At 39.5% G+C, this 24032-nt stretch overlaps 1 protein-coding gene across 7 annotated transcripts in view; it reads left to right on the top strand.

The window, feature by feature from the left end:
• Positions 1-24032, top strand: part of TCF20 (transcription factor 20) — a 130104-nt gene that overhangs the window by 92332 nt on the left and 13740 nt on the right. For all 7 annotated transcript variants that reach the window (XM_032105452.1, XM_032105448.1, XM_032105449.1 and 4 more), the window contains one exon: positions 21268-21361. In XM_032105452.1, coding sequence (XP_031961343.1) covers positions 21268-21361 — 94 coding nt within the window. The remainder of the gene's footprint in view (positions 1-21267; positions 21362-24032) is intronic.

Genomic DNA, 24032 nt, shown 5'->3' with positions numbered 1-24032 from the left:
CATATCCCTCAGGATTGCAAAATCCACCAATGCGTGATCGCTCTAACCCAGGCTGCATACCATCTTGACATCCCCAGTTAGCTCATTTACACTGGTGATCATCAAATCCAGTATCAGGTTCCCTCTGGTATCACCTGGCTCAAGAAGCTATTCTCCATGCATTGCAGGAGTTCCCTGGATTGCCTACAGCCTGCCTTGGTACTTTCCCAGTAGATGTCAAGGTGGCTGAAGTTCCCCAGCAGGACTGGAGCCTGTGAGCACGATGCCTCCTGTAACTGGAGCAAGGAGGTTTCATCAATAGGCTCCCCTTGGTCAGGCAGCTGTAGCAGACCGCAGCCACAAGGTTCCTTTTGTTGCCTCAGTGTCTGATTTTTTACCCACAGGCTTTTGGCCTGCTCATGGCTGTTCTTCAGAGACAGCTCTTGACACTCAGTGCACCTCTTGATGTAGAAGGCAACCCCTCCACCTCTCCCTCCTCTCCTGTCTCTTCTGAACAGCTCATAGCCATCAGTAGTCACACTCCAGTCACACAGTTTGTCCCACCAAGGATCATAACTTTCCAGCAGCGTGGTGGCTTCCAACTCCTGTTTGTGGCCCATGCTGCGTGCTTTGGTGTAAAGGCTGCATCACCTTCCTAGAGGAGCACCCCTTAATTCCTTTGAGATATTTCCCTGCTGTATCCCTGTTGGCTTCTGTAACCTCAGGAGTCCCTGGCTCACATCTGTAAGACTGCAAGTGTGTTCCAGTGTGGCCAGCACATTTCGGAGTTGAGGGCAGAGTGCCCCCGTTAGCACCCTGTCCCTCTAACCTTTGCATCTCATCCCACAGCTTGTTAGGGACAAGCCTGATATTGTCCCCCTCCTGAATCCGTTTAAAGCTCTGTATTATGTCTCGTACAAACACAGTATCCTAACACAATGCTGGGCTCTTCTGTATAACATCCGTAAGAGTAATCCATTTATCTCCCCTGTGACAAATAATGGAAAAAGGTTTTCTTCTAGCATTTCTCTTTTCCTATTGTAGCAAGCTGTTGTGCTGGGCTCTCCCCTGGAAGCAGTGTATCCTCATCCCTTCAGCTCACAGAGGGTTACGTGCAGCACTGAGATGGCCATGGGGTATTCAGAGGTGTGCCTGCCGGAAGCCATCCCCAGGCAGTGGAAAGGTCCTGTTGAGCTTGACTCTCTTGCCCCGCTGCCTGAGGAAAGCCTTCTGGCTCACACAGCTGATTTCCTCTGCTTGTTGCATATGCTTTTTCTTTACCTCCTCTGTGCTTTGCAAGTTAATTTTCTCTTTCCTCCTCTGACATGCAGTTCGTTAGTGTTGCTGTCATGGAAAAGCAGATGTGCAAACCATGTAGCTGCTCCCTACCAAGAACGAGTAGACAGATGTGTGCACAGGCAGACAGAAATCTAGCTCTTGGATTTTGTCTATGGGTAAGGAGGGACATTAGCATATGGTATATGAAGGGTCATGATCCTGGAAGTGAGTAATTCATGTATGTAACTCATTCTGTGCAAATTAAATACTACCATAACTAAAAATTACGTAAATTGTCTGTGGTACTGACAGAGGGTAGATATGCACCAATTTAAACTGAATCCATACCATTAAGTGAGGTGAAATACTTTCTTTAGACATCTGGCTCAGTTGCTGTTGTTTATGCAGCACTCTAGTATAGAAATAGGAAACTTAAACCTCTAGTCAAAGGTCATTGATGTAGAGGTAGTGATATAAGTAACCCATCCTGTGTTTCTTCTCACACAAGCTCACCTATTTTTCATCATATGAAAGCTCATTATAGATTTTTTCCCTGAAAACCTGTTTCTCACATGCTTTCCAGAATCAGAAAATAATTTTTCTTGCTAAATTGTTTCTTATATTAATAAATGCCCTGTGTCTTACTGGAGTTTTTTTGAAACTGCCCCATAGTCAATCTCAGGAAAGGATTTGTGTGTATATGAAGGTGCTCAAAGATCAAATTGTACCAGATGCTCTAGAAGAACACCTGAGAAGGTATTATCTAAAAAAGGCTTATCAAACTGTGAAATTACTCTCCTGAGCTTTGAGCGTTCCTTATCATCTATTTTCACTCTGGACTGAAAATGGTGTATGTTACCTGCTAAGCAGCAATCCAGGTAGTTTCCAAAGTGCTAGAATCTGCCTTTCTTGAAGGCAAAAAGGTGGTCTGGTCACTTTTACGCTGGTCACTCTGCAATGCTTTTTGGTTCTGAGAATGTGATCCAATTAATTGGGCTGCTTCAGATGCAGAATGACTTAATCCTTTGCCTTATTTTGAGGCTCAAATTAGGTACCCCAGCAGATGAACCTAACTGCCGAGGAGTCTGTCTCTCTCATAAACAGTTAATGCGTAGTAAGGGTGCTAAGTGGCCTTCTTGCAGTTAGACGTTTTTTGTTCCAATGCTGATGAAATCTTGAACTGAAAAAATGCCATCTCCTTAGTGCTAGGTGATCTTGTTGCCTATAAAATGTTTTCTTTCAAATACTGAAGGTGGCCAGACAGTTTCCTGTCCTGTGTATTTTCTCACCATTTTTCTATTAATGAGAAGTTCATTTCCATGGAAGATCAAGTATTGGTTACCTTTGAAGCTGGAAGAACTATGGAGTCATTTGGTAGTTGTCAGCAGATTTAATGTTCAAAAGAATTGACGGTCTTTATTCCCAGTATTAAATATAAGAAGCTGTAAATGAAGATAAGAACAATGCAGAGAACATTCTTTGTGTTGAATCCAAAATAGTTCAGCTATTGTTTCCTAAAAAGCTGTTCACTAGGAGGTGATACGCTGTTTCTTGCAGGTTTTTTTTGTAAGACATGGGTGTTTTTCCCAAGGCAGAGGCTCTGGCCTAGCACATGTATTACTTGTGGTTGGGGTTCTTTTGCTTGTTTGTATTTTTTTTTCTTCTTCTACCCCTGCTCTTATCAGAATTGACCATGCTGAAGGTAAATGTAGTCTTGTTCCTGCTGAGAGTGTTCTGTGAAAGGAAAGCTTGTTTATCCCTCTTTTAAAGATCTCTTTTAAAAGGTCTGAAAAATGTAATGCTTTTCTCATCAATCTCTGTATCGCTCCCAGCTTGAGAAATCTCTTAATCCTTATACATGGAAAGAAGTCCTTGGAACCTGTTTCCTTTGTTGCTCCTTATTGAAAAGATCATCTTGGGTTTCAGTCAGGTGAACTTTAGAGTGACAAATGGTGAAGGCTGAAATCTGCCCATGATCTACAGTATACCAGAAGGAGATTCTGTGTTTTCTCTCACCAGTCTGGTATTTCGTCGGTCCAGCTCTCCATGGATTCTCTTTCAAAGCCTGCTGTTTACCCAAAGTGGAGAAATCTACCTGCTTTAAGACTGTTGACAAGCCTGTTTTGAAGGTCTGATAGACTTTAGTGATGAGAAGTTTAGAACCTTAAATGCCTGAGGTCTCTTTCTCTTCAACTTGATACATACTAGATATTTGAATTTTTTGTGACTGTTGGGCAGTGGCAGCCTTGTGCCTCATGTTAAGTGTGTCTTTGTTAGTTGTAGTGTATGGGGTAGATTTGCATGTTACCTGTATTTCCCAGAGAACAGCTTCTGGTTTTGCATAGGTAAGTTGTTCTTGACTTAAAGACTCCTGATAGTTGATCTTCCACAGTATCTTATTTGGAGGAAATTGCCTTTCTATAATACTTTTTTTACTCTGATGCTTTCATAGAACCATTTTCTTTTGTTTACCTCTACCATTCTGGACCCTAGCTGTAAATTGGGTAAAGAAAGGTGCCTGGAGGGATCACTAGGATTTAAGTTATTTATATTCTCAAATTTGGGAAATCAAAGCCTAACAAAAAAAGCTCCCACGCTCTGTAAGTAATTGTTTATAAAAGGTTCCTGGCTGCGTAGCTAATCAAGAGCCTAAGCCAGGGAATTGGTATGAACTGGGAAAATTGTGGAAGGTTAGCTACCTTTGGCAAAACAAAGCAAAATAGCTTCTAGCCCCAGAAACCCGAGTAGTGTAGTACTGTACAAGTATAAAGGTATCGGTTCATTCTGAATGTCTCAGTTTTCACAGGTGGGCTCTCTTATCCCTAAGCCAGACCAGGAGGGAGTTGCTGTCATGAGGAGTGATCCTACTTTATCCTCTTTGCAAGCTGCTTGCTTCCACTGTTTCACTTGCACTAGATCTACCAACTGTGCGTTTTGCACAGTGGGTTGATTTTTAGCCAGCTAGCGCATCAGAAAACTAGCTTGGGGTGGGGGATCTTTATGCCAGATCAGCTGTCTGACTCTGCTTACCCTCTGAACCATGTTTGCTTCATCTGAGAGGGAGTACCCTTTCCACTGGTAATGATAACCATTACATCAACTTAGCTGTGACATAAAATTGTGCCTGGGTGCCACCAGCACTTGAAAGGGTTTTAGGTCCATGGTACTACTATTTTATAGTATTGGGAGAAGAATGTTGACCTTTTATTCATCATCTTTCTTTGTTGAGAAGAAAAATGTGCAGAACCTGCGAATTTTTTTCTTTCCCCCCCATCCCCACAACCTCCTCCCCCTCCCCAAACCAAAACACGAATCCAAAATACCCTCAAGTGAAGTTCTGTATTAGGTCAGGGTTCAACTGAAATACTAATCTGGTGCTTCCAAAATAACATGCCTGACAAACACAGGAAGGAGCAGCTGTATTTCTACACCTAGATCTGTATTAGTAGGGAGACATTTCAAGAGTAGGAAGAAGTGACACTGGAGTTTTTTGATTTTTCACTGTGGGGAAAGGGAAACCAGTGGCGGATTTAAAATCACTGTTAGCAGTGGTTGGAAAAAGGGTGTATTGAGAACACTGTTTGCTTTTTTTTATCTCTGGAAACAGCTTTTATTATGCTTTAGCCCTTCAAATGAGGATTGCCACAGAACCTTGAGGCACTTTCTACAATTAAAGTGGCTGAATTCCTGGTTTTCATTGACAGACTGTGCCCAAATACCTAGTTGTCTGAGCTGGAAATGTGCACTCGAGTGCACAAACAAGTGTAATACTCGTTTTCATTCCTCAGGAAATGGCAGCATCTTTAATATTCTTCTGCAGTGTTACAAAAATAAGAAAGCATGAAATTTCGCGTGGAGGAGAAATTCTGAAAGACAGCTGAATGATGAACTTAAGATTTGGTTTTCTCAGAAAGGCATTGCCATCTGCTGCGCTGCTGAAATTCTGTGCTGTCATGACTCCTGGTCTTGTAAGAGTGTTCCTCCACAGAGAGGAGAGCCTGGGAGGAGCCCCTGTTGTATCTCAGTTCACTACTGCCTTCCTCTGTTGGGGACCTAGAAGTGTGAATCACTACTGCTGCAGCACTTGGTAGCTCACAGCAGCTCTGTGCATTGGTACCACAAGCCTTAGATGCTGAAGAGCTGAGCAGATAGAATCCACATGTCCATGTCTGATGCAAATGTTTCAATATCTTAAATTATCAGAAGCCAGTAATTCCATTTGTGAAATGAAATTGGTTTTCTTTGGCTTTGTTGTGAGTAGAAGTGAGGTAAATTTGGTGCAGCCTATTAGTGAATATGGATTGCAGGTGCTAGGAAGCACATTTAGTTGAGGTCTCAAGCATAAAGATGATACCGGTAAGAGGAAAGACTCCAGTATCGACCCCTTTGTAAGGGGGACAGCGAGAAGATGCAGGGAAGTACTTTCTGTGAATCTCTGCTAGCAGACTCCTTTGTCATTAGTTTATGCCAAAGTACAGGCATTATGTCTGTGCTTGCATGTGGTTTCATATTTTACTGTTTGTCTTGCATGTGGAGTGAGGAAAGTGGAAAATAGATTTACTGACAATGGAGTTTTGGGAAAGAATAGGATGTTTACCCACTGACATTAGTTGTAGCCAAGAGCACTGGAAACTTGTATGCAAAAAGCAGCTTGCTCATTCCACAGTTGCCTTTCTGTAAAGCATCAGGGATCCTCATAATCTATGTACAGTTTTAATTTAAAAATACATTTAAGTAACTCAATTTTGAGGAAGCTCTTCCAAATGCGAATGGGGCCTTCTCTGTGCAGGAGATTTCTAGACAAAGCTTTAGAGCTTTTTGTCTGGCTTACCCACAAGCTCACACAATCTTTTTTTTGTAAGATTTCAGTTGCCTCTTACCACGGGGGTGTCAAACTCTTACTAAATTCTCAATAGTGAGTGAATGCAATCTATTTATGTGTCATTTTAGCTTGAATCTTTTTAAGCTGTGCTGGTAAAAAGGTTGTTAAGGTTCCCCAAAATTTTGGAGGAGGGTTGTTGTATTGTTGGGGTTTTGTTTTGTTAACTTAAAATGAACCAATTTTTTAAACTTAGACTAATTCCAGATGGTAGACACTTCAGCTGTATTCCTTTAGCTTCATTAGAAGAACGCCAGTAACAAATAAGTTTATTCTGATCCATGCCTCTGTATTTTAGGTGGTGTATATTTGATTACAATTGGGCAAAAATGCAGACTTTAAAGTATTTTTCCTCATTTTTGGGGAAAAAATGATTTCTTTTTTCATCTTTTGTCTGTCTTAGTTTGAAAAGAAGTTAATTTCTGAAGGTAAGAATCCATGACTTTCTTTTATATAATATTTTATGGATCATTAGAACTGTGTTCTGTCTTTCGTAAGACCTTTTTAAATAAAAAAAAATCCACAGTTTTTCCATTTTATTTTTTAAATAAGCATTATACTGAATCCTTTGATCACTGAATGAGCAAGAATAGTGCTTCAACTATACTAATGTTCTACCATTCATAATAAAGGAAAGCTCTCCAAGCTTAGCAATGCAAACCAAGTTCATAAAAAGTTATCTACACATAAGGCTTTTTGGAGTAGCCAGACTGGGACAGGAATTCTGCAGGCAAAGCTGGGACACTTACTGATGGTGGTATGAGATTACTTTAAAATCATGAAATCATAGGATGGTTTGGGTTGCAAGAGACTTTACAGAGACACCTTCCACTGGACCAGGTTGCTCAAATCCACATCCGACCTGGCCTTGAAGACTTCTAAGGATGTGGAGCATCCACAGCTTCTCTGTACAGCATTCCACTGCCTCACCCTCACAGTAAAGAATTTCCTCCTAATACCTAATTTAAACCTCTCCTCCTAGTTTAAAACCATTCCCCATTGTTCTGTCGCTATCTGCCCATGCTGAAAGTTGCTCTCCATCATTTTTATAAGCCCCTTTAGGTACTGGAAAGGTCTATAAGGTCTCCCTGGAGCCTTCTCTCCAGGCTGAACCACCTCAGCTCTCTATGTCTTCATAGCAGAGGTGCTTCTGCCCTCTCATCATCTTTGTGGCTTTGTAGAAAGCAGGTTTTAAACTTCTTTTCTTTTCAAAAGTAGATTTTCATCTGACCATTATAAACCTAGTTGTATAACCTCAATATATTTTTTAATTAGAGAAATATGTTCTGAAAGAGGTTAGATTAATTTCCCTAGATTTAGAAAGATGAGTAAAAATAAAACTGAAGTATAAGTATTCATGTAATAATTTTAGAAACTACAGCAAAATTATAACTAGGGTTTTTTTTGCCTTAAAGAATGTTACTCTGCAGAGACAAGAACTGGAGAAAAGAAGTTCTTTCTGTGCAGCACATTGTGCCTCAGGTTATGGAAGGAGCCAGAAAAGTAGTTTGGGTTCCCTGAATCTTAAACCCATCCTTTTTAGCTAATTTAAACTATGCTGCTCTTACCCCATTGTGCTCTGGGTAGTTTGTTGGCAGAGGAAATATTTTTCAAGCAATTTCATACACTCAGCTGGACTCTGTGTATAGGATAATCTTCATGGATAGAGCACTTTGGCAAAAAGTTATTAATGAACCTTCATTGTTATGGATTGGATCCCAGCCAGCTGCTTAGTGATTAAAGTTTAATTGCATGATGATTAGTTTTCATTAGTAAGCAATTAGCATTTAACAGCAGTCCTGTATTGCTAAAGCTATGGGCAAGCATAAGTGGCCAGAGCCACATTGAGGGAGAAGGTCTGTAGCAGGAGATATGGGCACAGAGCTGTGTGGAATATGGGAATGAGAATTCTGAGGGTAGTTGACCCCCTCAGCTTGTTCCTACTGCAGCATTAAGCCAGGAGAGTGGATGGGAGTGGGAAACTGAGCAAATGTCCAGAAGATCACAGCCTGCACATCGGGCACAGAGACTGATTGTGGATTTACCCCTGTGTGTGTAGAGAATTAACAAAAATCATCATCATCCTGAAAAGGCCCTTTGAACTTCTGAGTTGTTCTCACAGTAACGGGGGTTTCCATAGACATGTCCCTCTCCTTGCACAACTAAAACTCTTTTTCCAGAATTCCCCTCTGAATTGGTGAAATTCCCTTTTTTACTTGGATAGCAGCTCTTGATTGCTTTGTGCCACTGTGTGGTAAATTAGGAGAAAGATGAGTGCAGGGCAAGGGCTGGAGGAAGTGAAATGGATGAGGGCAGAGGGAGGTAGGAGTATAGCAAAAGGTCAAGGCTTCTTTGCTATTAAAGGTACAAAAGAGTGAAGAGTGCCCCATGTAAACCATTTCTATTTCACTGAGGAATCTGTTGTGAAGATGAAATATGGTGGTAATTTCATCCAGGCTAAATTAGGGTTATTAGAAGCCATTCTTCTTGTCCACACCTCCCCTTCTGCTAGCAGTAGTGCTCTGTGACTGAACCAAGTTAGGTAGCTAATCTGGCCAGCAAATCCCTCCCTCACTCCATTCCCATTTTAATCAAGCTAATTTTTTGGCTGGACTCACTTTCTTGGCTTTCAGTGTCAATACTGATACAGAGAGATCCTAGGCATAGGAGGGGGCTGCAGGTTGAGCAAGAACAAACTCAGGTCTTAAAATTATTTGGAAGTGGGAGGCCTGGTCAAGATCGTGACTTCAGATGGAAAGTTCTTCCAGAATGATATTACTAATTATGCAAAGTAGTAAATTAAAACAAAAAAGGAACAGTTTAAAGTTTGTCTGAGGTGGTTCTCAAATATACATATATTTATTACTGATGTCAAGTATCTCCATCTCGTTGTCTAGACAAAAAGGTAGGGCTTTTTCTTTATTATTACGATGATTCCATGATTCAGAAGTGCTGGGGACTGGATGCTTCCTCCCTTCCTCTGGCCTAATTTGCCAGGTGGAATAGCCTAAAGCAGACATTTCCCTTCAGTTAAAAGGTCTCGAGTAGCTACAGTTTTCTTTTGAGAAATTCTGACAGTGCTCAGTGTGTGACTTTAATGGTGTAGATCTACTTAAATTGTCTTCAGACTTGCCACAAGAGGAGAAATACCAGTGTAGGACCTGGTGTGAAATTCCAGCCCTACTCAAGGCGCAAGGTGGTGCTTGAGTGGCAAAGCCCTCCCAGGGCTTTGGGTGTTGCAGCTCTGCACTGTTTGTCGCCACCTGAGCTACGGGGGGTAAAAACAGATTGCATATGCCTTCTTGAGGTCTGGCTGCACAACTGATTGTAGCATAAGTACACTTAGGTCTTAGCCAGCTGATTGTTGTCTGGGTCATATGCTTTCCTTCTGTTTGAGAAAATATTAAAAGTTGATATTAAAAACTGGTTGTGCAGTCTTCATTTATTAGTGATTTCACCCCCTCATTTGTAGCTTCTTGCATATTTTCTTTTGGTTTGTGCTTAGAACTAGGAGACCAAACTCAGCTGTATTTCTTTTTTTCATGGCTCCTCATTTCATAACATGGTTTCGTTGTTACTTTGCACTAGACTGCTGTTAATTGCAGCTTTTCTTGTGCCTCCAACTCCTTTATTCTTACTGAGAACTCACACTTGCTAAGTTTCAGAAAGTTATTGATGATTAAAAGCAACTGACCAGCTTCATAAAAGACTGCTAGGGGAGGGGAAGGAGGAGGAGGGCATCCTGGCATGAATCTCTGAAATGGGGACTTCCACCAAAGGGTACTGCTGCTCACTGTGAAACTTAAAAGGAAAATAAAAAAGGTGGGTGGGGATGGGAGGGAAAAGCAAGTTCATGTACTTGAGTTCAGGTTTGAGAGCTGTGAACTTTTCTGACTTCGTGCCCGTCAAGAAATTGATTGCATGGCCTTTGACAAGTCATTTGATTATTCTGTAAAGTAGGCTTTAAGACCACTTATTTTGTGACCATTAAGACAAATTTGTAGGGTGCTTTGAATGTACAGTATGTGTTTAAGTTGTCAGATGTTCTCAATTAAATTGGAAGATTAGGGAGCTGATACAAGGTTTCATGGTTTAGTTGCATAGATGTAATGGCAGGAAGATAAAGTTTGCTCATGTATCATTTAGAGTCAGGTCCAAAAAAATAATAAAAATGTTTTGTAATGTGTTCATTTGCTGTTAACTTTCTCTTTTCTTGTAAAAAGTTAAAATGCTGAAAATACTAATAGCAATGTACTCATCCCATATGTGAATTCATTGTTACATCTAATTGTTGAGATTTTTCTTGTGCAGTAACTCTCCAAGTTAAATTTAATTACTAAAATTTTGGAGTTGACACAGTTCATAACTGATGCTTTCCAGAAAACCAACATTATTTTTTTTTTAATGTTTATTTTAGGAAATTGTGTTGATTAGAAAATTCCAATATTCACATTATAGGTACATAAAACCCTTTTACAAGGTTTTTAATGCAGTCTTAAGTCCTATACTTAAATTTAATTATTCTTCCTTTGAAGCGTTACAATTTATCATTGGGATGTCGCATGGTACCACTCTTCTAAACAGAAACTTTCAGAGGCAGTTCATGGGGAACAGGAGTTATGAAAATTTACCAATAAATTCAGTTTCCTGGACAGATAGCTACAAAGGTAACACCAAAAGAAGAATCATCTATTCTGAAGTTGTCTTGACAAAGAAGACTTTAATGCTGACTTACTCTTCCGCTTTTGGGCTAGAGCCTTCAGAAGATGAAGGAATAAGAAGTAAGAAGAGGGTGTGTTTATGTAAAATAAAAGAAAAACAAACCAAAAATGCCTGTATCCTTTGCTTTCTACTGCAGGTGAAAAAAAGATTGAAATTTCTCTTTGATCTTGCACAGTAATTTATTTCTAGCAATCTGTGGCTCATCCCAGCCCTTTTTTCATAGTATAGATTGATCTAGATTTATAAAACTGAAGGTGTAGCTTGCAAATGAGTATTATTGCCTTTACCATGATTCAGCAGTGTTCTGAGCTCAGAAGATCTTCATTAGTCCTTTCCCTTTAGATTTCAGGAGAACCCAATCTAATCCTTAGACGGATGACGTTCTTCTCTCAGGAGAACCACATTATGTGTGTCCTTTAAACTACCTCATCTGCTTTGTAATATCCAGCTGGAATGCCATCCGGGCTTGGACTGCTGCTATTTCTATTTTCTGCCTCTTCTAAACTGCTGCTAGCTCCTACCATGTTTTCCTGTGTCATGTCTGTGACAAGCCTACAGACACTACATATTCTTGTATAAATTCAGGTTAGAATTCATTAACCATACCTATTATTGCAATGGGCAGGTTAAGCAGCACATATATTATTATGGGTTCTTGAATAATGAAATAATGTATTCCTCTCTAAACCCATTCAAATTTTTGGCCAACGAATATTATTTTACATAGAGCACCCTCTGTGTATCTGAGGACATTTCATCAATACGTGTTAATTGTCTACTTTCCCTCAACTGTGATTGATGATTTATTGCTGCGGTTCGTAAGCTTGTAATTTTTTTTTCCTTTAAGACTGATATGTTGCTTGACAGCTTATCACTGAAGAGAGATGTACTGACTTGCAAGCATTTCTCTTTCTGCAAGCATTGCACCTTTGCCTCTTCTCTTGGATTCATCTGCTGCTGCTTTTTCTCATCAGTAGCAGCAGCCACCAGTGACCTCAGGAATACTGGGGTGCACTTTGTTACTCCTTATTGGAGCTCTGCTGCCAACTGCTGCTGTGGTGGCCTTCTGGGGGAGCTGTCTTCTTTCTTTAATGGTATTGAGTAGTCTTGTTTGCTACCTTTTTTCTAGAGAGATGAGTTATTTATTTTCCAGTAAGATAAACATTGTACTTTTTTCACCTATCCTTATAGTGAAATGTATTTTGACTGTGCAGTAGGAGTGGTTCTTTACACCTCAATTTAAGAATTGGTATTCTTAGTAAAGTGCCATTTGGATGGAATACTGTTACAAACATTTGTTGTTCTAAATGGTCATTTTCACATTCCTACTTCCTTCACGTTCATCTGCCCACCTCCTATTTTCTTATGCCTCAAACATAAGTTACTTGTCATTATTTTATCTGCTTTTATCCTGCTGCTTTTTCTTCTTTCAATTTCAAGAACTTAAGATTCACTTCCAATCAGTACACCCTGGCTAATTTTATAATTTCCTAAATTAAGCGCTTCACTTTCAAACCCCTGCACATTTACCTTTGTTTTTCTTCATGCATTTCTTCAAAGCCCTTCTTGTCTGGGATTTGTGCTGAATAATTGGATATGCTTAGCCTGCTGCTGAGATGGACTCTGCCCAACACTGCTGGCTCAGTCTCACCATTCCTATTTCATCCCTTTGCATCCACCAACGCTTTGTTCTCTTTTACCAAAGTGTCTTGCACAGTGGGGCTCTGTTTATGATGAAGGCTTGCACGGATTATTACAAGTAATGACAAATGGTGTATTTCTGTCCAATGTTACAAGTCTTTGAGTCATTGAGAAGGATGGATTTGTGCTGCACCCTTTTCCTGTCAGGTTGCATAGATATGTAATATCTTGTCAAAATATTTTCCATTTACAGTTTGCTTTGATCAAAAGTATTTCCTTACTTTTAAGTCTTTATAAAGATTTTGTTTCTGTTGAATCTACTGCTCGTAATAACATAGCGATTGTGTCTTTAATGAACCAATCTTTTTTTTAAGCCTTTTAGCAAATACTCAGCATCATCTCTTTTTTTCTTTGATTAGAGAAAAGCTGGTTCTGTTATGCAGTTCGGCTCTTGAAAACCTTGAGTTTATTGCATTTTCTTGCTTGTGTCAGGTTTTTTCCTTTTTTATATCACTCCAGACATTGATATTCAAAGCTATTGCTTTTCTGGTAATTAATTTATCCAAAATCTCTTCGATTATGGTGGAGATGTTGCATTATTTTAAGGTAACTGCATGCTGTTGTTTTATACTGTACTTGGTAGGTCTTGCACTAAATAGAAATTCACAATGTATTTGGATATTTCCTGTAATCAGTATCCAAGATGGCTGAGAAATAAATCTAGTACTGGTAGAAAATCCAACTGGAGTAAATGCTCCCTTGCTGACTGTGCTGTTCCCACAGCTCTGTGTGTCCTTATCACATAATCACTGCTTGAAAATTTGAATTTCTTTTTCTTCTTTTAAGTCTGCTTTTCTATCTTTCAGACCTTTTTGTAACTAAATTGCACTTATTGTTGCATGTTTAATTCCCCAAATGAATAGTCAAGATAATGTAAACTGTATAATTTTTTCTGCTAGACTTGCATACTTTAGCAAATTCAAATCCCTATACTTACAAGTGGTTTTCTGAAATGTTTCTCTTATTCAGGGTGGCTCTTTGCATCAAAGGAAACAAAATTTATGAATTTCTTGGCTTCTTGGACTTGGTAGTCTATGTATTATTTTAATATTCCTTTAAAAGTATGAAATGGCTACATAGGCATGTACTTAGCCTGTTTAACTGAAATTAAACAGGATTTTTCAGCACCATTTAAAATTACTGGTTTCATTACTTTTGCTGAATCTGTTTTAGTTAGCCACTGGTTAACTCTTGAAGGACCTAACCTCTGTTCTGGTTCAGTTACACTGGGTCTTCATTTGATGTGGATTTTTCTCCTTCCATTGTGTGGAAGAGGCGGGAAGGGTTCATCCCCCTTCAGGTCTTACTTGGCTCTTCACCAGTCTCACATATTCATGCACATTTACGCCTTTGATCACTCCACCAAGTGAATGAAACAGGCTTGTAAGGAGAAGAGAACATGAATTTATCACTTAGATTGAATTTCAATCTTTTATATAGTGTTACAGTTTAGCTCAACCTTCCTGTTAGGGAGAATAAGACTGCAGAGTCTTAAATACTTGTAACCAAACAGTAATTTGTGGATACCTGAGTTCTTTTTGATAATCATGGGGGGTTTTGTTGTTCATTGTGGAATTTCACAATTGCATCTCTTGGTCTTCAGAAGAACTAACTTTCCAGACAGGTGCAAAAATACATTATGTTGCGATGTCCTGTCGCCAGCAATGGCCGTGTATTTACCACTTTACTGCACATATTCAGAGATTTGTAGTAAACTAGGCATGTACAGAATGATAGTTGCATATTTTCTCCCTCGTTTCAGCAATCACAGCTTTAGAGTTGTAGCTTTGGTTATCCCTGTGTTTACCAGGCAGAGGCATACCTGTCCTTGTCTAATCTATTTTTGAACTTGCTTATCTTTTTGCTGGTGCAGCATTCTTTGGCAATGACTTTTAGTTACTTGAGGGAAAAAAAGCAGGTTTATGTTACATTTAAACCTGCCCTTCCTTCTTCGAAACGGCTAAGAATCATTCCCTTGCACACATCATATTGGATTTTGTAGGTCGCAATCCCCCTTTGGTTCCCTCTTTTCCAAAATACTTAGACTTCTCTTATATACAGGTTCTTTACATTCCTTGTTGTCTCTGTGGTCTGTCCATTTTTTTTTTCTGATTTTTTCCTTTCTTAATAGGGTCATTGGAACTGCATATAATAGTAAGATGTCAGGCTACTGCAAGAGTAACAGACATCATGAAGACTTGAGTTTCATTATGGATTTATTTTCTTAATAACTGTATATGTTTTGGCTGTCCTTTTTTTGCAGTTGGCAGGGACTGCATGATGTTTCTGTCTAGGATGACTACTAATTCTTTCCTATGAGTAGTAAAAGCTAATTTAGAATCTGTCATCATGTATGTGCATAGGTGAAAATATTTTCACCACATCTATCACTTTGCACTTAACAATAGTAATTTTCATCCCCATTTTATCATACAGTTATCCATGGTTGTGAGATGGTTTTGAAGCTTTTTACTATCAGTTTGAGATCTGGCTACCCTGGATCATTTTACAAACTTCACAAGTTTTCACATCTTATTGTTCACCCCCCTTTTCGAGAGTCTCTGTAAGTGCAGTTGAATAGCTTAAGTGTCTGCATAGGACCTTAAAATTATTGCTGGCAAACCATTCTTTGTTAAAACTAAATATTTACTTCTGTTCTTGTTGCTTTCTATTTTTCCTCCTAGTTGAGGGTAATAAAATGCTCTGCTCTTAATTTCAAGTGCTTCTGTTCTAGTTTAATCAGTTTCATATGTTTTGAATAGGATTTTCCATTTTTAAGACATTTTCCAGCTCTTGGATTTCTTGTGGGTTTTTTTTCTATGCCATCCATTTTGAGCTGCAGCTTCCCTTTGTGCTTCAGCAGCCTGTGCAGCACTGCAGTTCTGACTTTTCACTGTTTCCTAATGCAGCTTTATTAGTATAGCATCTTCCAGATCATTGATTTGTCTGTTTGCTGAAAATCTTGGAATCTAAATTTGTCCTTAGTTTCTTGACTTGAAGATAACTGTCCAGTTTTACTCAGGACTATTATCTTTTATTATTTATTTGATTTTCTTGCTACAGGAATGTATCATCATTGGCAAGAGGTGCCTTTTTATAATGCAAGTTTAAAGATTTTTATCTTTTTAATTGTGGGGTTCATTTTACTGATATTCTGTGCCTGGTTCTTTGGTAACTTAAAATTGTTTGTCAGGAAATGTAAACTAATAGTTCTCTATGCTTCAGTACTGGTTGTTATCTCTAGCCCCAGTCACATAAACAATTTTTTTCATTAACCATTATCTGCACATCAGAGTGGAAGTACTCTTCCTCTCACATTTCCTAAAAATGTCTTCCCACCCTGCTTTTTTCCTCTTGGTCCGTTTTTGCAGCAGTCTTCCAAAATCACTTACTTCTTTCTCCTGTAGCAAGCAGTATATATATATATATATATATATATATATACACACACTTGTTTATTTTTTCTTGTAGCTTTTTGGAATAAGTTGTCTCCCTGCATCCCACTTTCCAGGAAAGAGAATGTGACTGCCTGCTGCTTCTGTTGCCCTTTTGCCTGGATATTAAATCCGAGCCTCTGCCGAGCCTGCCAACTGTTTAATCAGAAATAGTCAGAAGGCCCTCCTTCCTAATATTGCAGCTGACTCTGAAGTCCTCATTATCTCACATCTGCATTTGTGCAGTGCAATTATACAGAAGCAATTATTTTCCTAAAAGCTTATAATTTAAACAGGAGAAGGAGAGAGTGTGAAAAATGCATATAACATGTGAAGCAAAGACTTGTACCTGTATAATTATTGCCACATATATTTCACTTTTTGCTTGCTTTGCTTCAGTTGTTGCTTTCCATTTTACTCCTTTTATGCATTATTTACACTGGTATGCAAGAAGGGGCAAAACAAGGAGATGCCTAGAAAGCAAAGCAAAGGAAAAAGAAAGAAAACAGAGCAAAAGAAAAACTGGTCATTGGATGGGAGGAAGTCAAGAAGTCTGAGTACGGGGTGCAACCAATCATCGAGAAAAGATGCTTTGTATTATAGACAGCAGAAAATACAATACGGTTGCATCTGTTGTGAATGTGCTTGTGTAAACTGGTTTGGTAGTCGTTCAGCAGGGAAGATAGTGGTAGAGTCATCTGAAAACACCTTAAAATAGTGTTAGAAGAAATTAATTTCTGCTTCTAAGCAACTGTTCCCGCTCCTGTCCAGAATATGTTGGAAGGGCTAGTCGGCAGCTTCCATCCTCCCACCAGCAAAACTGTGTCCACTGTAGGATTCCAGTAATTAGAAGTACTTTGTCTAGGGACAAAGATATTATCTCTGTCAGTGCAGAGCCAAAGTGAGCAAGTGAGTGTTTTACTTGAGCAGCTTGGGGCACTTGTTTTCACAAGGCTAAGAATTTTCTGCTTGTTTGGGAGAAGGGGAAGGTAGATAGCTCAGGATATCTTTATGTTACAGCACTTAGGTTGATTTGGGTACAAATCTAAGGGAGGCAAAAAAAGGTACTCAAAAAACATACTCTTATTTATTACATATAGCAGTATGGTCTCAAAAGAGTGAAAGAATACAGATTGCAAGGGGGAAAAAAGCCAAGCATAAAGAAAAAAAATATAGCTGGTAGGTGGCGTAGCATTTTAAATGAATCAGAGCTGTTCTGCTGCTGCTGTGGTAGCTGTCCCCCAAATGTTCACACTTCCAGGTTGGCTGTTACTTCATTTTGGTAGACACAGAATGATGAGCTGTAGCAAGGAAGAAATGGGCTGCTAATAGCGTGGAGAGGTAGAAACAATGTATCTGACTTTAATGCTATTGATAATTTAGTTCATGGGATGGAGTGTCTCTTCTAAATGGCACTTTTCAGTCTCTCCAGCCTATTCTAAGTGAGATGTATGTGCCTTGTGGCCTGAGATGAATTGTGGAGATAGGACCTATGAATCAATCTTCGCTGTGTGGTCTCTTTTTTCCTTTTTTTTTTTTTTTTTTTTTTAAATTTAAGCCAAGAGTTGATTAGATGCCTGGCAATGATTACTATCCATTGGCACCTCCCATTGGGAGCATACTCCAAGTACCAGCCTTCAGCTCTTTCAAGCAGGGGAGGTTAAGCAGGCTGCTTACTGAGCAAAAGGAATTTCTCTTCCCAGGAGAGCTTGAGTGCTGTTTCCCTAGCTAAGAATGCTATAATTCCATTACAAGTGACAAGCAGGCTGCTACCATCTGGTGGCGAATGGCTGCAGGATGGTGGAGTTTGGGTGAAAATTTGCTTGTGGACCGAGAAAACAATTAGTGGTCATTATGCTGAATTCACACATTTCCTGTATGAAGTTCTGTGATTTTATTTTGGTTTTAGAATGTTTTCTAGTTGTAGTGTACATATTTTCTTCTTGTTTTGAACCATAAATGCGTGAGACAAGGGTTCTAACCAAAGCCACAGAAAGTATCAGCAGGAGCAGGGCATCTTTTTACCTTTTAAGGCACAGCAGCAATCTCTTGCAAAAGAAGACTGAGACTATCCAGAAATTTCTTAAGCACTTTTTTTTTCTGTGTTCATGGAAACACCTGGATGTATTTGGAAACCATGTGGCACTACATGATGATAGTTTCTTTCAAAGATAAGGTGATACACTCGTAAGTTGTTTTAGAACCATGCAGCTTAGTAGGGCGTCTGCTTTGTTCAGTCACTCAGGTGTGTCAAAAAGGAAGAACTCGAAAGAAAAGAGTAGTTATTGTCTATGTGGTTCCCTCTGCTTCCCTTGAAAGAAGCAGATGGTCGGGGGTCCCTGGAGGTAGAAGAAATGGGGCCATTAGACTGTCAGTGGCTTGTGAAAAGCAGAAGCATCTGCCAGAATGGAGACTTGTTCAGCAGCAGGGGAGCCAGCAGCAGCAGATGATCTCTGCCTTGAGCCGTCAGTGGCATAGTCGTCCACTGGGGAATTGTTATTGTGGGCGTGGCACAGGTAACCTTGGTAAAATCTCGTTGGTCTGCCAGACTAAAAAAGAATGGCAATGAAGGCTTGATGCACGTGTACTGGCATCTTAACTACCCACTTCTACTGTCTGATCACTCCTAACTACAGACGATTTTAAAGCATTCCTTACCCATTCTCAGCTGAAAATTTGTCAAAATGCCCGTCATGTTTGTGCTGTGAGTTTCAGAATAGCAACATGAACCATGCTAGATGCAGCAAAGAATAAGTTCACAAAATAAATTAACTTTTGGAAAAGTATCAAAAATTTTGCTAGGGGTCTTGTCTTCTCTTGTATCATACAGCACAATGCTTTAAGACATGCCTTTTTATTATTAAGAAATATTTTATACAGCTGCAGTTCAATCTCTGCTGCTGTAGTTCTTATGCTCTTATTGACTGCTCTGCACAGGACACAGTGTTCCACCGGAGAGTGACCTTCTGTTGCAACAGTGTGATGGTATGTAAAAGATGAGATAAAGTGAGGAGGGCAGAATGCCTCTGAGGAACAAGACTAGAAATTCATATCTGCATTCAAAAAGAATAGTCAATTTGGGTTCTGTCCTGTTAGAATAATTAATCCCAGTCAGCCACATCTAAAAGCAAGAATAAGTACACAGGTACAGAGCTCTGTTTCAGAACTCCTCAAGCTGCACTTTGTGAGTACTTGGCATAGGTGAATCTGGGACTAGTGCCAGTACATAATATCCTTCTAGAGTTGACTTCAGAGCCAGGGAAAGACATTTTCTGTGGATGAAATTTGGTTTTACTCCCATGGGAGAGTGAATTGCATTGCAGTTTTGCTGGTGGGCCATACATTTTGGTGCACATTTCAGTATTGGTTTAGCCTTTTTTTTTAATCTTTGGAAACTTGCGTTCATGTTCTGACAGGCAATAATAAGCTGCTTGTGTGTCTCTTTCTAGGCCTCAGGGACACTTCCCTTGCATCATAAATACTGCAGTAGTTTGTCATGCTTAGAAGATAGACACGATTTAGGAAGCACTGAAGATCAGGCTCAGGATGCTTTGGCATACCCGAAAAGAGAAGGTGTTATTCAAAACTGCAGTTGTAGATGTCACGAGAACTGACGTCTCACAAGCTTTTCTGTTAGTTGCATCTGCTTTGATTTGAAGAGGGCCACCTGGTTTATGGCTGGAGCTAGTTTTGCTTTCATCTTCATTCAGGCATTTAAATACAAACTATAGTCATCTCTGCATAGCACAGAATAGTAGGAAGAGCAATAACTGTCATATATTCTCAGTGGGTTTGGAAATACTGTAATCAACCCCCTGTTTACTATGCAGAGTGAGGAACTTTGCTGTGGCTGTTAGCTTTGGCCACGTCTGTTCTGCAGATCTCCACTGCAGTGTGTGTGCTGGTCAGGGATTGAAGACATGTTCTCCAGGGGATGTGGCCATGTTGGCAAGCAAGCGTCACCGTATGGTGGAAAAGCCGTGCTCATGTCCGGTGCCAGGTGTGCTGCTGGCTCGAGCACAGCTGTTCCTGTGCAGTACAGGTGCAGCTCACTGGTAGCAGCAGTAGAGCACGTGTGGTTTGACACCAGCTTTTCCAGTAGCAGCAGTGATTTTAGATCATGTCATCATCTCTGTGTGCAGGCAGAGACCAAAGGCAACTTCTCACAGCCTGAATTCAAGGTGGACTGTACCAATTATACAAGGCTCTATTGTGGTGTTGGTTGTGTTTAACAGAATAAACAAAATTCCTGTGTTTATTAAGTATGACTCAAAAATGATGGCAGGTTCTCTCTTCGTTTTCTGCCAGTAGTTAATTCACTTTTTAGTTTTTAAATAGTAGCAATCTCTTATCATTTGGTGAATTCTACCATTCTTTTTATAAGGGAAAAATGTCAACCTGTCAGAAATCAGCTTTCATCAGAATCTTAGATTAGTTAACAAAAATCACTTGGTGTATACATTCAAGAGATAAAATGGCTGTCTGAATGAGATGTGCTCTAGAATTACTTCCTTAGGTCATTCCTTAAGTCATTCAGGATGAAGTAAATGGGTGAGAGACTTTCTGCTGATTGTCTGATATTATGGTCAAATACATAATTGACTAGTTGAGCTAATTGGATGAAAATTGAGCATAGTCATCAGATGAGTCTGAGCTACTTTGACAATAATTGTGTGAGCATCCTTGTTGCACTGCAAGTCATTTTTTTGGACGTACCATTTCTGTGATGATGAGGTGTTTTTCCATGATGGCATCTTCTCCTGCTCCAAATAAACCTTTTTGGATCACCTGCAAAATAATATCCAACTTGGCCTTGATCTGCCTCAACTGCTAGTGATAATGAAAATGACGTAACCAAATTACTTTTTTGGTGGTGTCTTCCTAAATCGTTATTTGTCATGCTAATTTTCCTTTTAAAGCTGCTGTAGATTCAAAAACACTCTTTTTCCTGCTATTTTAATAGCAATGTCATTGTCAGGTACTGAAACATGGGCCAGTAAAACAGATTTAAGAAGTGTTTCAAGTTCTTTCTGAATGGCTGAACATTTGTATCTCTTGCCTGGTTAGCACAGCTGAAAAGTTTGTAGTTTGAAAGAGCTTATGTTGCTACCTTTTTGAAAGGCCTTTATTTGTATGGTGTGGAAAGATAGAGTTTAAAATGAATTGTCAAAAAATCTGTGCTGGAATGTGGTTGATAAAATTCCCCGGAAAATACAGGTTTTCAGAAAGATGACTGCAATCTTCATTGCTGTTCTTTCTTGGTTTCTCTTTCAGAAATGTTCCCATTGCCAGGAACCAGGAGCCACCTTAGGCTGCTACAACAAAGGCTGCTCCTTCCGATACCATTACCCATGTGCCATCGATGCAGGTAGGAACAAATGACAACTGTATTCCATAATTACTCAAGTCATATGACACTAAATAATTCTGGGGCACCTTGCAAAGTACTCCCTCTCAGGTTTTCTCTTACTGTGAGGGTAAAGTAATATAAATGGTGAGAAACGGCATGAGATGAACAGTACATTAACACGCTGGGACAAGATGGAGCTTGTAATGAAAAGGAATCTGCCTGAAAGGGCAGAAGAAGCCTGGTTTGGGGGAATGTAGCTCAGTGACTGAAATTTGGCTGTAGTGTGAGAACTGATCATTCTTTTCTTGCCAAAAATAGAAAGCCTTTGCTAAAAGGATGTAAGTAAGCAGAAAGAGGTTTCTTCTTTCAGGGTTACACTCCTATGGGTAGTCCTAGTAATGATTTCAAGTGTTTGTGTTTGTAGAACCATCAATACCACTTGCAGCACAACCGTCCCTCTCCCTCCTAAGAAGCAGTTCAGCCAGTCTCTTGAGTAGGTCTAATTTTCATCGTTAGACAAGCTAATTGTTTGGATGATACTATTTCCAGCTATGAGCTGGGCTTGTGAGTTTGGTGGGTTTTGTGCAATAGTGACAGTTTTTCATGGAGATAAACTTGATTCTTGGATTAAAAAAATCCAACATCAAAGTAAATAATACCCCACTATTCCAGTTCCCTGTAACTCACTTCTCGTGTCATACAAGACTTCGTCTGATAACAAGCAGGAAGTGATTCGAGATTACAACCCTTGCCTGGCAAATAATTGCAAGCTTCCTGTTTGTTATTCCACAGCAACCCACTTGTTCACCACCCATTTTCTGCCATTTTCCAAATGTTAGAGTATTTGAAGTACGAATACCCATTTCTGAATGACTGCTTTGCACCTCTCACTGTGAAGTCCCACCCTGTTGGAGATCTGCATTTTATTCCAATAGGAATGTTCTTACTAAATGAATATTGCAGTGGAATACTAGTAGTAGTACCACAGTACTATTAACAGGAATCCTTGACTTTACATGAAAGAAAGATTATTCAGGTTGCAAAAATCGCATACTCAAAAGAATACCAGAAGTAAGGGTGTCCATGTAAGTGTAATTTTGGCCTTTTATGAATGTATCTTATAAGATAATAATCACCTAATTAAAGGCTGGTATCTCTTTCCATAAGGCCCTACCTCAGCCTGTAGGATGGAAGGGTACTCATTCATGAACATGTGTTGTCCTTGCTGGATTTGTGTCATACTTACTGCAAATGATTCCTTCTCGGTTCTGAAAGTAGAACTGGGAAATTTTCTATGATGTTCATCTCTGTCATGCCAGCGATTTTCAAGAACATTAATAAACTTGGTTCTGTGCAGTGTGTTTGAGATGTGCAATCATCAATCAGTTTCTTATTCATCTTGTGTTTAGTATTTGTTTCTGGTTTGTGACCTGCCTTTTTCAGTACCATAAAAAAACCAAAATAAATTATAGTGAATGTTCCCAGTAGTTTGCGGGCTTAATTTAAATTCTTGTTTTACTAGATGCAGTATGTAGCATTTTCTGGGTTCTAAATACATATATAAAAATTCAGATACTATCCTTTTTCTTCAGATATAGTAACTCTACTCCACTTCAGCAAATGTAGGATCCTCCAAAATGAGAAATATACTGAACAATCATGACTGATTCCCAAGAGCAGTTCTGTGTCATGCATGGAAGAGGCAGCGCCATGTACAAAAACAAGGATATAATCATACTATTTAGTCCATTTTAGACATAATATATCTACTATATAGTATGTAGAACTGGGCTAGATTAAATTTGTCTTTTTTTCACTTTTGTCTTGACTTTGCAACCTGTGAGTTTTTTTAGAGTAGCTTTTTGTGTTCAAGTTCCAAGGCTATGCTTACTTCATTTTCTTTTAATTTTGTTATGAGACATCACGTTGTCATGTGGCCATCTGTCGGAGTGCACAATTCCAAGCTAATTTCCCTCCTTTGAGTAATACAGCAGTAATAAACTGCAAGAGCTGCATGGAGATGGGATACTTGGACTGTGAGTTTCACAAACATATTTAAAAAATAGCGGAGGAGTTGGTAAGACTGGTGAGTCTCTGGTTTCACTCCAGGAAGAGTATGGTTGAGTGAGAACAAAAGACTTCATTGGGGTTTTTTTTAATACATTTTCCTATCTGTTTCTTCATCTGTCTGATATGTTCTCCACTCTGGTTTCTCATACCAGTCACAGGCCTTTTATCTAGTTGGTCTCAGGCTTCTCTTTACAAATTTCTTATTCCAGTCTCTTTGTAAAACCTAATTCCTCCTAGCTCTTTCTGACTTTTCCTTTGTCCAGTTTTATAGCTCTCACTCTGGCTTCTTCCTCTCTGCTCTTACTTCACCTCCTCCTCTCCTTTCTTGCTCCTTGTCACACCTCACCCCACTAGTCCTGGTTTGTTCTCATATGTTGTCCTTTATATTCTTTGTTTCACCTTTCTGTGCCTTATTCCAATCAGTTCTTAGTCTTAGCCTCTTGCTGGCACTCATCCTTAATTCCCTGCTCCTGACTTCCAAGTAGCACTGGTCTCCCTCCTGCTAGCCTCCATTCTTTATCATGCTTGCCTTTCTCAGTACTGTTTTCACTTCTGCCTGCTGGACTAGTGCTTCCCATTTTTGCAGTTTTGAAATGGTCACTTTCTTCTTTTGGGTTGC

The sequence above is a fragment of the Corvus moneduloides genome, chromosome 4 (genome assembly GCF_009650955.1).
Source record: "Corvus moneduloides isolate bCorMon1 chromosome 4, bCorMon1.pri, whole genome shotgun sequence".
Classification (NCBI taxonomy): Eukaryota; Metazoa; Chordata; class Aves; order Passeriformes; family Corvidae; genus Corvus; species Corvus moneduloides.
This window is presented reverse-complemented; position numbering and strand designations above follow the sequence as displayed.